The 15,971-nt window shown below is 36.3% G+C and overlaps 1 protein-coding gene across 1 annotated transcript in view; it reads left to right on the top strand.

Annotated features, from left to right (window-relative positions):
* LOC107103342 (low-density lipoprotein receptor-like) overlaps window positions 1-15,568 on the top strand; it is a 31,282-nt gene extending 15,714 nt beyond the window's left edge. The window contains exons 6-13 of the mRNA XM_015403014.1: window positions 1,167-1,338; window positions 3,364-3,579; window positions 5,361-5,479; window positions 7,171-7,310; window positions 9,508-9,649; window positions 9,784-9,978; window positions 12,386-12,546; window positions 13,540-15,568. Of these exons, the coding sequence (XP_015258500.1) occupies window positions 1,167-1,338; window positions 3,364-3,579; window positions 5,361-5,479; window positions 7,171-7,310; window positions 9,508-9,649; window positions 9,784-9,978; window positions 12,386-12,546; window positions 13,540-13,575 (1,181 nt within the window). The 3' untranslated portion in view covers window positions 13,576-15,568. The remainder of the gene's footprint in view (window positions 1-1,166; window positions 1,339-3,363; window positions 3,580-5,360; window positions 5,480-7,170; window positions 7,311-9,507; window positions 9,650-9,783; window positions 9,979-12,385; window positions 12,547-13,539) is intronic.
* Window positions 15,569-15,971: the final 403 nt, after the last annotated feature.

A 15,971-nucleotide genomic window follows, 5' to 3' on the forward strand; every position in this document is an offset into this window, starting at 1 on the left:
CTGCTTAGGTGCCACTGGTGGTGGCACTGTATCGATACTTTTAAAAACGAGTATTGTATCCGGATACAACGTTTCAGTATCGATACTTTTTTGAGTATTGATACTTTTAACAACCCTATTCTCTACTCATTTTATCACGGTTAAGGTTGGGGATTTAGAAAAGATTCTCAACACTAGAAGCTAATTTGCTGTGTGTCACAACAACAGTTGGTGTTTTAGTGTTCAGCCCCTGGCAGATAACAGGTCTTTCTGAAAACGCTTTTCTGAAAAAAAAAATAAAGAGCACCACATCAAGCCATTGAAACTTTAATACAGTGTGTGTGCAAAGTTTTTCCACCTGCTGCCTCTTGACGCAAGCGGAATTCAGGCTTCCAAGTATAGGGTTGTCAAAAGTATCGATACTCAAACGTTGTATCCGGATATAATACTCATTTTCAAAAGTATCGATACAGCCATCTAAAGTGCAGAATAGTGGAAAATGCACTTGCTTAATATCAAACTTGCTTAATATTGTGCACAGCATACAACCTCAAAATATTATTCTTATTGTTTTTTATTTATTTATTGTATTTTTTTATTAATGAAAATATTTCTGTTGAATTTTAGAGTCTTTGTTTTTATTCTTGTGGTATCGAAAAGGGTATCGAGTATCAAATATTTTACTTAGTATCTGTATCGAGTTGAAAAGTTTAGTATCGTGACAACACTATCCACGTATTAAAGATCTGGACTTTCCCTGCCCACCAATTGCTTATTTTCTTAGAGGACCTGGATTTATCTGCTGCTGACGCTCCTCTACTCTAAGATTAAAATTAATTGTAATGGGTTATAGGAGCTGATGGATGGTTTTCAGATAATCCAAGATTATTAGCAGTTTTTCCAACTCTCACCACTCCATCTGGCACTGATGACTATCACTCATTAAAAGTTACTGTACCTTCCTCCTCCTTGTTGTGATGCTGCTCTTGAACTTGTGCTTATCTTTTTGGTATTAAGCAGTTGAACAGTAGGACCTAATGTAGTGTTTTATTGAATTGTCTTTTGAAAATGTTTGCTTCACATTTTTATCTCCAAATATGTAGAGGAGTTGAGTTTTGCTCACTATGGCGCTATTATTCTGTGTTCCTCTATAATGTAATGATTAAATTTTGTCCTTTTGTTTCTAGGAAACGAAGCTCAGCTGGTTTTCAGCTCTTCAACTGGAATTCAAGTGAAAAATCTCACAAGCAAGAAATATAGGGTCCTGGTCCCTCCATCACCAGGACCAGGTCCAATAACAGCCCTGGCTTCTAACCACACTGTGTACTGGGCCCAGCAGGGACAGGGATCCATATACAGGTGACAAAGCCCACACTGGAAAAAATTGAAATCTATATAAGTAATTTTTTTCTTAAAATAAGTGCATTTGCCTTTGGATTGAGGAGGTAAAAGACATTTTGCCAATGGAACAAGACAATTTACACTTAAAATAAGAAAACACAATTGCATTGTCTTATTTCAAGTGCATTTTATCTAATTATCTTATTTTAAGAGTAAAAATACTCATTCAATCAGCAAACTACCTCATTTACCTACTCAAATTAAGGGTAAATACACTTAGTTTAAGAATTTTTTACTTATTTCTAGATTGTTTTTTCAGTGTACCTGCTGTTTCTCTTGGTGGCCCAAAACTCTTTCTCAATTCTTTCTGTGTCTCATTGAATATGAGATTCTTAATGCATTTGATCAGAACTGTCTATTTATGATTTATAATGAGCTTAAAGGAATAGTAGAAAATTAAGGCTAATCATGTTTTGGGTGTACTATTCCTTTAATAGGATCCAGCTGTCTCAAAAGATCCCCTTTTAAGTTATACTCCTGAAAAGAAGTCAAAACGGCACCATCACAATAAAATTTAAAACACACATGATTTTATAAACCGAGAAATACAAAACTTAAAGCTTTTCTCTAATTGGTCTCTGTCAACTGAGGCCACACAAATGCGGGGATGACTGCTGGCAGGATAGATGTCTAGAGCGCAGTTAGTGACACCTTTCACAAAGGGGATTAGCCACAGAAAGTCTTTATTCAAGCATATTCATAGAAAGCTGAGGTTGGTAGGAATTGGGTGCACCAACCACAGGGTCAGAGGATTCTGAAGCAAAATGCAAATGAGGGTGGAATGGATGCATCAAACGGCACTAAATGCAGGAGATTCGTCCACACTGAGTGCAAACGCCACATTCCTGATATCAAGCTACTTTCAACCAGAAAAAACGAAAAATTAACTGGACAGACTGTAGAGGAATGATGCACACGCTCAGAATCCATGTTGGTCAAAGTTGGGGGTGAAGTTTCGTAGGTCAGAGACGGTCTGTGATGCCATATTATCTACAGTCTGCCAAGCCACGTATCTGGACATTTTAAAGCATATTATTATTTTTCTTATGACAGGCTTTGCAGAGACACTGATTCTATTTTCTAGAAGGACTTTGCATCTATCTACACTGCCAACGGTATCACAACCTACCGTACTGAGCATTGGGCTAACTGACCTGAGCTTAACTAATGTTCTGTGGGGAAATGAGAGAATAATGAGAGCTGGAAGACCCAGCAATGTTACGCAGCATTGATTCTGTAGTTCATAAATAATCGCCCTGAAACAAACTTGATTTTCATAAGTTTGAATTTACCTATTAAGTTATCCATATTTTATTGAATTCCTGATATTCTAAAAATATTAACAGTGAAAAGAAACAAAAAGCTTTTAATATTTTGATCTGTGTAAAGTATCTACATTAATGAAAAAGTATTGCACTATATAAATAGTTTACCTTTAAAACATAAGTTGAAGAAAACAAGGGTCGTCTAGTGATTTTTACTTTCTGAATCGAAAGACAAATTATGGATGATTTTAAACTGACGAGAGCCGAAAGGTAATATCACAGTATTTACACTTCAGTAATCATTAACCGAATCCTTTCACGCTTCTTAAAATTAACATTTCTCTGAGCACAGTTAGCAAACATCCTTTATGTTCTGCTGATCAAACAGTTCTCACACGCCACCTAACCAGTCCATTACTCATCACTGCTACAATCGGTGCATGTCAGCATTAACAGCCTGGTGGAAAAGTGATGTGATACCATTTCTTAAAGCAGGAAATAAAAAACCTTTATTGGCTACAGTAAAATTAACATATTTTAGACAGTAAAATGTTCAGAGGTTTTGTTTTTTAAGCTATTAAAGAGGATTTTGCAGAAACATTCAACCTGGAAAACAATATTGTTTAAACTACTATTTTAAAGACAATTATGCCTGAGATGAATGTAAACAAACTTCTATTTCTTTTTTAATGTTTTTATATGTTTTTGTTTTTTTCAGGATGTCAGTAGCTGGAACCCCAAAGGAAGCGGTGTTGGTGTTTAAAGTCGCAGGTTCAGTGTCGGGGCTCGCTGTGGACTGGATCCACCAGCTGCTCTACTGGACGAGTGTGGAAGCAGGTTCGGTTAATGTGGCTCTGCTGGATGGTTCATCGCAGCATCAGCTCATCACGGGGCTCAGCAGACCTTCAGCCGTGGCTGTGGATCCTGTCCAAAGGTAGGAGGGGATAAGTAACAGATCAGTTTAAGGAAATATCTTTTAAGCTCTGTTTGATAAAAGATCATGTAACATGTAAAGCAGGCCTGAATGTTTCTGCTGCCTTTATTAGTTGACATAAAGTATATTGACTAAGTGACTTTAATATAAACTGTTAAAGTTGGAAACTGCTCATGGACAGAATTCATTATTTATGTTTACAAAGGGTGAGTTGAATCCAGTTAGGAATTTGTAACTTCTTGACTAACACTAATGAAAAAGAATGAGAAGAATTTTATTTAATTTTTTATCATGCTCAAACAAAGTTAATTAACTAAAGCCCAGTTTTAAATCATTTTTATGCCATTAATCGGAATCAAAAGAATGGGGACTTTCTTATAAACAGTTTTTATATAAACCAATGTTTTTATATATTCCCCACTGCCATCAGACTGCTAAATGTTATATAAAACAGGTTATTAAAAAAAAAACCTGAATGTTGGAACTGTAACTATAGTCATATGTTTATATCACTTTTATTTCTCACCAGTGTTTTTTTAATCACGCATTTATCATTGCTGCTTACCTTTATCAAGGCTGCACTTTAAAAAATGAAAGTCTAGAGAGCTGTACTTTTTCTATACACTTGTATGTACAAAATGACAAAATAAAATCTAAGTCATAAAGTGGCGAAAAATGATTGAATATCAAATGCAAATATTAAGTGTGTTTTTTTTTTTTGTTTTTTTTTTGCATGTTAAAGATTTTTATCATATAAAAAATGAGCAGATCCTAGAACAGAGTCTATACTCCTTTGAGACATGTGGTTAAACCAACACTTAGTAATGTTTTTAACCTAAAAATATTCTCTTCCAAGTCCCTTTGATAGTAATTTAAGAGTACATGAGATGAGCGAGGGGTTCATCTTCTCCCCCAGCTCTTTCAGGTCAAAAACCATACTTGTAACTCTAACTTTTTTTCCACCCAGTGTCAGTCTTGTGGCTCTGTTCTCATTCTAAGAGAATGTTGCTGCTTTAATCACAGGTGATCAAATCACTCTTTTGGATTTTGGAGTATAAAATGGCAGAGCTATTAAAAAAAAAAAAGGAGGAGGGGGACCTTTAAGCAAATAGGAAAGGAAGAGAAGCTGTAAATTAGTTTGCAATAGGGCTGGAACAGACAAAACCAAAGATGCAAAACTGATAAAAACCTGACAATGTTGTTAATGGGATTAAAAGAGCCATATGTGCTAATCTCTTTTGGTGTTCTTATTATGACTTTAGAGTGATTGAAAGTGAGGGGGAAAAAAGCTTTAGGTCCCTGTTTCCCTCTGTGTTCAATGGTCATTATGATCCCTCTAAAGTTTTCAGTTAGCAGCTGAAATAAATACAGGCTGACTTCATTTACTGATCACGCTGCTACTTAAGGCAGTTGATCATTTACCACACTACATTACAGCCTTTTGCTTGTTAAAAAATAAAAGATATCTTTTTTTGTCTTCTACCACCATGCTCTACTGTATATTTTTTTATCTACCATGTAATATGCAGGTTAATGTCTGTGGCTGTTATCTAACAGAATGGAAAATGCAATATGAGTATGGAGGTTTTTTTAAAGGAAGTGTTGAAACAGGATCTTTTTTTAGGTCTGCGGATGTTTTCAGGTCTGTAGATTAAGAAACCTCACCATCTGATGGGTAACCTTTTAAAAGGAAGTGTAAAAGTGTGTTTTTTTAATACTGTATTTTGCATAGATAAGGAAATACGACTGTAAAAAAAAACGTATTCTTTTTATTTTTTCAGTTTTCTCTTCTGGGCTCAGTGTGGCAGTTCTGCTAAGATTGAGCGGGCCAGCCTGGATGGACGGGATCGGATGGCCTTAGTCACTTCCTTATTACGCCAGCCTGTTGCCCTCTCTCTTGGTACGCTTAGAAATTTTGCATAAATAATTTTTCTGTGTAGAAACCCGGACTGTCTCACAGAATGCATAAGAGGTTTCCTGGTTTAATTTTTGCATCCGTTTTGCATGCCTATAAGTTCCGTCGAGTCGGAAAAAATTAAAATCTTGTTCCACAGGTCAAGCAGCAGCATTTAAAACTTATTTTTCAGCATTTTCACTTGATGCAGTGATTTAGATCCCTGTGAAATCCCTTAAGCTTGCATAGATAATGTTTTACTCCTAAAATTATTTGTCATACTTTATTTTTATGGATGTGGATATATTACTTTCTGGGGGAAAAATATCACCACTGAACATGATTTATTAAATTAGGAACAATTTCAACCTGGTTTTCGTTCCCATCAAAGCACTGAAAAGGCTTTTCTTAAGGTTATTAATGAGCTTCACCTTCCTGCTGACTCTTGTCTCACTATCCATTCCTGTTCTACTTGATTTGACTGCGGCATTTGATAATCTCACTCGCTATCATCCTGAACAAACTTGCCTTAATGCCATCTTAACTGGTTTGGTTCATACGTTTCAGGCCGCGATCAATTCATTGAATTCAAATGAAAAATCCTGTCTCTGTTACCTCAGGTGTTCCCCAGGACTGTATCCCTATTGTTTATAATCTACATCATCCCCCTTGGCCACACATTTCAGAAGTATTATATTAATTTCCATTGCTATGCGGAGGATATCCAGCTCCATCTCTTAGCCAAACCCAACTCCACTGATAATGTTTCCATTTTTATCTCTCTGCAGGTTGAGAGTCTCAATGTCATTCTTGACGGCTCTTTATTTTTTCCTCTTGTGTTAATAATATTACCCGGTCTACTTCTATCTTGTAGCACAAACCGCCTCCATCCTTCCCTTTTTTACCCACTGCTGCCCTTGTCCACATCTTGGTCATTTGCTCCCAAGACTATTCCCTCCTTTTTGGTTGTATGCAAAAATCCCTTCATAAACTACAAATGGTCCAGAACTCAGCTGCTTGAACCATTACACGCACACCACCCATCACAGCACACCTGTTCGCCAGCAGCTGCATTGGCTTCCCATCTGCAATTCTATAAATTAACAAATACTTCTTCTCACCTTCAAGGTTATCCACAACTTCGCTCCCCCATATCTTTCTGAACTCCTCCATGTTGCCACACCCACCAGAACCCTCAACCTCTCCTATTCATCTCACCCTTCCCTCTGTCCGTCTTGTTATCATGGAGAGCAGAGCTTTTAGCTGCTATGCCCCCCCTGCTGTGGAACCTGATCCCATTGGATCTCCATAGCATCAGTTCTCTATCACTTTTAAAATCTAACCTGAAAAGACTCACCTTTTTAAACATTCATTTGTTGTCATAGTTTAACCATTTCACCTCAATTTATTTGACTGTTTTAACTACTTGCCTTTCTTGCAGTTTTTAGTTGTGAAATATAAGGTGTCCTTGAGTGTCCTTTCTGGACATAAATAGATAAAAAACCTATAAATAAAATGTATTATTATTATTAGTATTACTTCCAGCTTTGGTTCAAATCATTGCAGGAGTAAACCAGAAGTAAAACAGTCCTCTGGCAATATATTTTTCTAAATTTTAAATGAATATACCTAATTACATATTTGTCACTCAGTGCTGCTGCTAATGTGAATAAATAATGTGGTTTTGTTTTTCCTAGATATGCCTCGGCGGTTGCTGTACTGGTTTGACCAGGGAATGAGGAGCATTTCCAGAATAAATTTTGAAGGACAGCACCGTAAAACAGTGGTAGAGTCTAACGGCTACGTGGACCGGGTATTTGGACTAGCCGTCTTTGAGGTACGAGGCTGAACATTTTTTATTTCACATTCCTGCTTTAAGGCCCAGCAACAGTTTAAGTTGTGGTCTTAATCCACTAATCATTTAAGGCATTTTTTTTTCAGTGGGTTAAATTAATTCCATGAAATACCAGTGAGTTTGGAACCTCTTCACTCATGTGGGGAGATAAAGCAAACTCCCCCTTCCTACTTGTCATGGTTTCATTCAGGGGACTGATAAGGGGGATTGTGAGAATAAATTCCCATCATTGACTGCCTTCTTTGAAAGGTCATAATGGTGTGGAATATACCTTTTTACCAAACCACTAGGGCTAGCATGCATCTTGATATATGACGTTTAGGTTTCATTTCAATCTGAAATGCTCTGCTAAGCCTTACCTGCATATTCTGACTGCCCCGTCATCAGGATCGATTCCTGTCTATTTTCAAGACTCCTTTTTAAACTGCCTCATCATGATTAAAAGTGTCTGCCTTTCCACCAAACCAAAGCCCACCTCAGTCCCCTTCATCGCACCGTCTGCCTCCAAATCAGTTCAGCTTTCTTCCTCTTTCATCTTCCAGTCCACCCCGGGGCGAAGACATCTCCATTCTCATTAATCCTCCTATTTTATCATCATCAATAGTAGCCTCAGTGTCAAAATACTTTTAATACTTCATGTCAATAAACCCACTAATTTCCCGCTTATCTCCTTGCGAGTGTCTCCAGGTTGAAATTCCAGTAATGCCTCCCAAAGGAGCACAGAAACGGTGTTGGGTCAGTTGTGGGTTCATTTGGACTATTGTTACTAAAAGACCCAGTGATAATTATGTTCTTATAGCGTGGGAAACATGTTTCTTCTAAAAAGTGCCACATGATAGTCATTGTCATTTTATTAAGGACCAAATATTAATCTCATCTGAATAATAATATTAGAATAGAAAGCATCCATAGAGTATTTTCAGTGCAGTTACTATCTAAGGGCACGGTTTGATGATATATTTAATTTCAAGAAAAGGTCACACTCCAAAAAACGTAGTTTTTGACAATTCGCATCTCATATTAATAGTGAAAGGTATTTGAAAAAACCAATTGAAAGGTTTGAGAAGAGCTACGTTGTTTGCCTCACTTCCAAGTCACATCATTTTCCATCTCAGTTTTGTAACAAGAGTCGTCATATAAGGCAATCAGACCAACTATATTTATATTATCTGCTTACCTAAGTTTAGATTGATGTAGCACAATCATAGGTGTAAGTAGAGTCGGATCTTCAAATATTTAAAATAAGGGGTGCTAAATTGCATGTGCAGTAAAAAGAAACTTTATTCGAGCAATAAGTGGAACATAACCTGCATATTGATAAAGGGACACATGAAAAAAATTGCTTGCATACCCTGTTTGCTGAATTGCAAGCTAAATCAATTTGCACCTTCTTTGATCACCTGCTTTGCAGGTATTTCACCTGTATTAAGACATGGTAACATTCTGGAGATAAGGCCCAAAGTGTACAACAAAGGACTTGAAATATAACCCTGTGCCAAAGCGGAGTAAACAGTAAATTCATCAGAGTAGCAGTCATTAACCTTGACCCTTTAAGTTTAAAAAAGCAAAAATCTATTTACCTTTATCATTCAGTCATGGTGGATTCCTGTGAATAAACGTTGCAGGGAAAAGAAAATTAAGAGCAGAGCTATAAACAATAAAATTAAACATGCCCATATTCACTGACCAGGAAGAGGTGAGGTGTGGCAGAGTGTTATCGTTTCTACCAAAAACTGAGACCGTCTTTTTTAGCACCTAATCTGCTCAGTGACAGCAACTGTTTTTTTTTTTTTAGTTTATATATTGAAACCTGCATTTTGGCTGCAGGAGGTCTGACTTTGTTCTATAGGACCTACAGTTGAACTACGCTATAATCTGAAGAGCTTCTACTGAAAGATGGGGCTTTGTCAGTTCTTTATTTCAGCTCTGCAGGAGTTGAACCCAGTTTCTTCATTGGTTTGGAAGCTTCAATGCAGCAAACAAATGTCAAAATGTATCATACATATATATATATATATATATATATATATATATATATATATATATATATATATATATATATATATATATTTATCCATCCAGCATCCCATTTCATTCTGTACAAAAAAAAATGGTTTGATTTGTTTAAAACTCTTTTAATAGATGAAATTAACATTGATCTGTGCTAATTCCATGTCAGGGATTTTTGTATTGGGGGGATGAAGCTACGCACTCCATCTGTCGTGCAAACAAGCACAATGGCGAAAACCTCCAGGTGCTAATGTCAAACATCAGCTTATCCCATGGTTTGGTCGTTGTTCACTCTGTGCTTCAGCCAAAAGGTAGGGCCATTTTAATTCGAATTCTTAACTTTTAAGTTTCTAATAAACTTCTGCTTTCTGTTAGCGATTGCCTTCAAAGTAACATCTTGACGTAATGATTTCCCCTCAGCTAACTGATGCTTGTTACTTCCCAGGAGCCGCTGCATGTGGACGACCAGGAACGGTGTGCCAACATGAGTGCCTTGTTGATCTGATGCCTGAGAGGCTGCATTTCAGCTGCAACTCTAAACAAACAAGACCCAACAAACCTGAGATTCCGTCCTTGTCTCGCTCATCTCCTGCATCAACTTTATCTGATCCCACCTTTGCTGGAATCCTGTCCCTTATCTGTAAGAATAAGTCTTCATTTATCCAAATATTTAAACATCTTTTCTCTCTGGGAGAGGCAAGCTTCACAAACATTACACTGTAAGGCTATCAATGAAATGAATCGGCAGCGATAACAAAGTGACTGACGATCCAATATTGATATTTGTAATATTAATATTTGGTATTTGTCAGTTAAAATTTCCTCGTAGCATTTTAGAAGACTTAATACTGTTTTTTATGTTAAAGTAACTTAACTTTGACCCAATTATCAACTTCATTTGAGATATTTTCAATGAATTTTCTGGTAAATATAAAGCTCTTGAATTCAATTCAATTTAGTTTATTTATACAGCTCCAATTCACAACAAATTGCATCTCAAAGCAGTTTACAGAAACTATTGGTGTGTATTAATGCTCCATCTGGGCTACTCTTCTCAAATCTTCAATTATGCAACTCTGGAAGGTTGGATCCATCTCTGAATCAGTCATGTGACCCAGAGTGCTGCTTTATGGCAGCCTGAGTTCCCCTTGAACCCAGAGCTAACAAGGCTGAAAGTTGTTTAAGGCAAGCACACAGATATGACTCTTATCAGATGTATATTTGGTTCTATGATTTAAAGGGATAAATGTGGCCTTCTCAGAGTGACTTCTCACTCTGCTCGTCCAAAACATGAAGGACGGCTTTTTATTTCAAGGACAGTGCTGCGTTGCCAGCTGCTTTTAGGGACGCTTAACCTGGAAGTTACAGGTCAAGTTACTCTCTTAGTTTACTAACAGAAGCAACCAGAACAAACTATATGTGCAGTTCACTCAGATGATAACCAGTCCTGTGTTTTAAAGCAGGTTTGGTTCAGTTGCAAAAATGATCATAATCTTTACAATTCAAAATCTTATAGGATCAGTCATAAAGCAAGAACTGCAACTGGACGTTTATATTATTTTCTGTAAAACATCCTCAGCTGAGAAATTTGAAGTCCCATTGCATATTTGAATCTTTGTAGTTGCACTATTACTTTAAATTTTAACTGTATTTTAATGCTTTGATCCAATTATTGAAATTTCTTAAAAGCTTTTACTTTTACTCTTTCTATCCCTTTTGAAAAGAATGATTTTGTGTTAAATATTTGGAGTTTTAGTTTTATCTACTCATGTGAAGAAAAAAAGTCGATACCCCTCAGTTAATGAAAGAAAAACGAGCCACATGACAAAAGTAATGTTAAATGAAAATTCAATGAAAATGGATAAATAAAAGTCAGACGTTACTTTTCAATCATGCTTCAACAGAATGATTTAAAAAAATTAACTCATTAAATGGTCGTGGACAAAAATAATGGTACAGTTACGGTAAGTTCATGTCTTATATACATACATTATATACAACCATTTAAGGCAATTAAACTAGTCCTGTAACTATCAGTGAGACTTCTACTCCTCTCAGCAGGTATTTTGCTCAACTCCTCATAAGCAAACAGCTTATTATCTCAGGTTCTAGGTTGCCTTTTCCAGACAACATGTTTCAGCTCCTTCCAAATATGCTCAATAGGATTTAGGACCTGACTCGTAGAAGGACACTTCAGAATAGTCCAATGTTTTCCTTTGGGCCAATCTTGGTTGTTTCACAGCTTTCTCGAAAATATTCCAGACACCCTGTGCCAGACGAAGCAAAACTGCCCCAGATCATAACAGAGCCTCCTCCTTGCTTCATAGTAGGGACACTGTTCTTTTTTGATATGCTTCATTTTTCTGTCTGTGAAAAACAAACTGGAGCAGCAAATTTGTGTCCTTGAAAGGCCCAAGATCTGGACTGAAGTCCATTTGAGAATCTTTCACTAAACCTGAAAACTACTAAGTACAAGACATGTTATAGCACTCTGATTTCATTTAATTAGTTTAATGTAATTGTTAGGAAAACCATTTTATCCTAATCCTACTCTAAGCTGTTGGGTTTTCCCATTGCATCCTTCAAATAGCATAAAGACCCTGAAGATTTTCCACTTTCCACATCTGAGATACTTTGTTAAACTGATGAAGGCCACGAAGAGAAGTTGCATTTGTAATAAAACAACCATCTTTTGATGAATCAACTGCTTTTTTTCAAAGGTTTTCTATAACCTTACACAACCTTTTGTTCACGCTTATCTTGCTTTACAAAACTGTCCTTCCTGAAGTCTGTGTTTCACTTCTCTAAGATTGTGTTTAGAGCATGTTTTTACCAAAGCAAACGCCTCAGTGGGCTTATATTGGCTGGTGAACATGAGTCATTGAAACTGAGAAACTTCACATATTGCAGCCATGCCCAGTGATGTTAACAGACTCAAAGGAGGTGGTTGACATCATGCAGAAACTTTACATCAGCCTCTCAATGCACCCCTGGCCCGCTTGGCACAGGCTGCAGAGTGTGATGCATGTCTGCTGTGTGTCTCCCAGTGTTCCTAAGTCTGCTCCTGGTGGGGATGGCTTGGTGGTGGTGGAGAGACGAGTTTCAGCCCTCCAGGTCTCTCACGTTGCAGAGCATCTCCCTCAAAGAGTCCCAGGACCCGCTCATAACTCAGCAGCCACCTGTGGTCCCGAACACAACTTTAGACAAGGCAAGTATAAGTAAAACACAAAGGTATACACTTTTTCAAATGTAAATATTTGAGATAGAAAATAATTTTTGACAAGTTTACAAGTTAATGCAACCTTTTTTTTTTTATCAATCTGGTTCTTTCAGAAAAAAATAAAGCTCCCTGAAACTTGCAAATGGTTGTTAAAAACTTTGGCAACTTGAGGTTTTTCATCACTGGGAGGAAACTTGGGCCACTACCAGAGACTGAGTTTACAGCCTGCTACCATAATGCTGCTTCATTTCAAACCTAAAGGCCAGATTGTAACATAGTCAATTCAAAATAACTTAATTTAGGTTTTTATTGTGACGTTCAGAAGTGGGTTTGTTGGTAAGCTTTAGATCATTGTTATGTTCCATAATTTCCCTTAATGCAGGTAAATTAAAGCTAATATGTTTATAAGTCTAGCTTTATTTTCCGTTGCTTTTTAAAATGTTATTGTCATCAATTATCTGGGCTTCTATGATGTAGGAATTCTGCAGCTCCTTCAATCATATGGTGGGCAGGTGGTTCCTAAGGAAATTCAAAGCAACATCAATGCTTGCAACATTAAAAAATATCAGTTTTCAGATGGCTGTAAAGAAAAAAAATGTTCCTTAATTAATTTCCGGAGGAAGTCTTCCCAAGGGATCAATAAAGTACTGTCTAAGTCTCTAAGTCTAAGAAGGTTTGAAGGCTACCTGCTGTGACCTTTTTGCCATTTTAAGGGATTTTCTTCTTCAGAGTAGCCTTAGGAATAAAGTAAAGCATCAAGTTAAAAACCAGATAATAGGATAAAATCTGGTTTCCTTTAACTAGTAAATGCATTTTGTTATGCATTTATTTAAAGTTGTATTTTCTACTTTTTTTAAGGTGAAAATTACCTTGATGTTTGAAATGTATTAGATTGTCATGGTTAGGTCACTTTTTACAGCTTAGAGGTATTTTGTGTGTCTTCTCTGAGTTCTATTAATACAACGGTTCCCTTCCTGACAGGACATCCTTCTTAGAGTGGATTTGGACTCTGAGTGAAGGTCCAGCACAGACCAAGAGCTGACCATGCACTGCCTGCTGTTTTCTAATCCCAGCGGTGAACTCAGAGGAGACACACCCGGGCGATTAAGTTGGGACGTTCCAACTTGGTCTGGGTGTGAACATCACTGAAGTAATGACGTGTATGTCTGAGCTCAGGGAGTTGTGGTGGCCTTCCATCATAACTTTGTTCCCTCAGTTTGATGGGTAATACATTTTAGTCCTAATGGATCTCTGCTGTTCAAGACTTTTATAAGTCACTCCAACAGAATTTTTGCACAAATGAACTAAAGAACATCAAATAATTAGCTAGGAAAGTTGATTAAGTTTAGAGTTGCAGCCTCAAAGTCTGATAAATAGTAGAAATAGGACCTGTTTATACTCCTAATGACAATATTAACCGAGAGGCTGAATGGTTGAACAGATCATTTGGTGTCAGATTTTCTGTTTTAATTGAAGAAGCTGGGATGTCGAGTTTTTGTTGGATTTTGCCTTTTTGTTTCATAGGGTTGAAGAATAATATATTTAAGTGCAATTTGACCTATTAACGGATTTATAAATCTAAACTATTGAGTTATTTGGGAGTAACTGAATAAAACAGTTTATAAAACTTATTGGAATCAACTCTGAATGTATTGCGTCTTACCCTGCTGCCTGGTGAGTATTTATGTTATTTATGAATGCTTATTATTATTATTTCACTCTGAAGAGTGAAAAGTGAAAAATCAATCCAAACCATCTCTAATTTACTCTAATTGGACTTTATCACATTCCTTTTTTCAGTTATGTTTTTTATGTTCAAATTAAAATAAGAAAGAAAAACAAATATAGCCTCAACTGAAATAGAAATGTTTCCACAAGAAATTACCTAAATTGTGTCTGATTTGTGGTGAGTGAAAGCTAAGAGGAAATAGTCCTACTTTAAAATACAAGTTTCAGTTAATGTTTATAATGCTTGTGTTAAAACTTTACTATCAGGAAATGAAAATATGGCTTTGGTATAACACCCTGACAGTTGGTCTACAAATTATTTACGTCCAGTGCCTTGTTAAATAATTTATACCATTTGAAACTTTTCATGCCTTTTTTTTTCCATTTTAATGTGAAACGGTAAGGAAACCGTTTTTTTTTTTTTCCCAAATAAATCTGTAATTTATTTTTCACCTGTTGCTTGTTCTTAGGTTTCCATTTTAAACTTTTAGCTTTGCCACAAATTCCCTTTAGAGTTAAGATTTGGACTTTGACTCGACCATTCTCACGGAAATTTGCTTCAACATAAAACATTCCAGTCTTAAATCCTCTGAACTCTGTTACTGGTATTTTAATTTTCCTATAAACTCCATCTATCATCCCATAAACCTCATTTACTCATTAGAATTTTTTTTTCTTTTATGACATCTTGAAGTATCAGAGTAAGTGGATGGATCACTGGTAAGAAATTTATAAATTTGGGGGAATATTCATCATTTTCCTTTTCATTATTATTTTTTTCTGTCTGAAAAATTACAATGAAATTCAAGCATGTTTCTGATAACGTCTAAAGCCATTTAGCACGTTGGATCATTTTGCAATCAACTGTACAATGTTTCCTAATGTTTTGTCTCTGCTCTAAATATGTTCACCAGCGTTTCTTTAGGCTTGTTAAAGGAAAAATGGGCTAATAAGGTCGGCAGCACTCTCTGTTTATGTATTTAATGTAAGTAAATTAGGTTTCTTTGTTTGTTTTCTGACCTCTTGTCCGGGAATAGGAACAAATGTAGATATCAACATCTCCATGTCTGAATACCTGAAATAGTTTTTTTTTTTTTTTTTGTTATTACTATTAGATAAATGTGTCTTTAGGACAGATGGTGATACTGTACACGTGCTGCTGCGTTGCTCAGTCAGTATTTATGTATAAGGAGGGTTTTATTTGCCGTGGACATGATAACATGCTGTAAAAGTTATATGTACTTAGTGCAACACTGTGGATGCTATAAAAAAACAATAAACAACTGTGTGTTATAACTTGAAGTTTAACCAACCCCCCTTATTCTTAAAACCATTCTACTGAGGTTTCCTGTTTTTTGCATTACCACAGCTATAGTTCATTAAATGTCTTATTTAAATGTATATACGTTTGTGGTAAAGTAAAGAAGCGGAGGAGCATGATTCTCTTCACATGAGTAAAGTGAGACACCCATCTTCAGCCTTTTGAACACTAAGATTACCTGAGCAGGTTAAACATCCGCCTCTATATGTACCACAGCTTTAAGCTCTTAAATGTGTGTTCACTAATCCACTTTTACAATCCTCCCTCAAACAATGCGGTGTGCAAAGACTAACGCATCCTATAGTTTATTTGCCTGCAATACTCCAAACTTAAACCGCATAAGAAATATGATTCCTCCTTCTTT

The sequence above is a fragment of the Cyprinodon variegatus genome, unplaced genomic scaffold, assembly GCF_000732505.1.
Source record: "Cyprinodon variegatus isolate N-32 unplaced genomic scaffold, C_variegatus-1.0 Scaffold1425, whole genome shotgun sequence".
Taxonomy (NCBI): domain Eukaryota; kingdom Metazoa; phylum Chordata; class Actinopteri; order Cyprinodontiformes; family Cyprinodontidae; genus Cyprinodon; species Cyprinodon variegatus.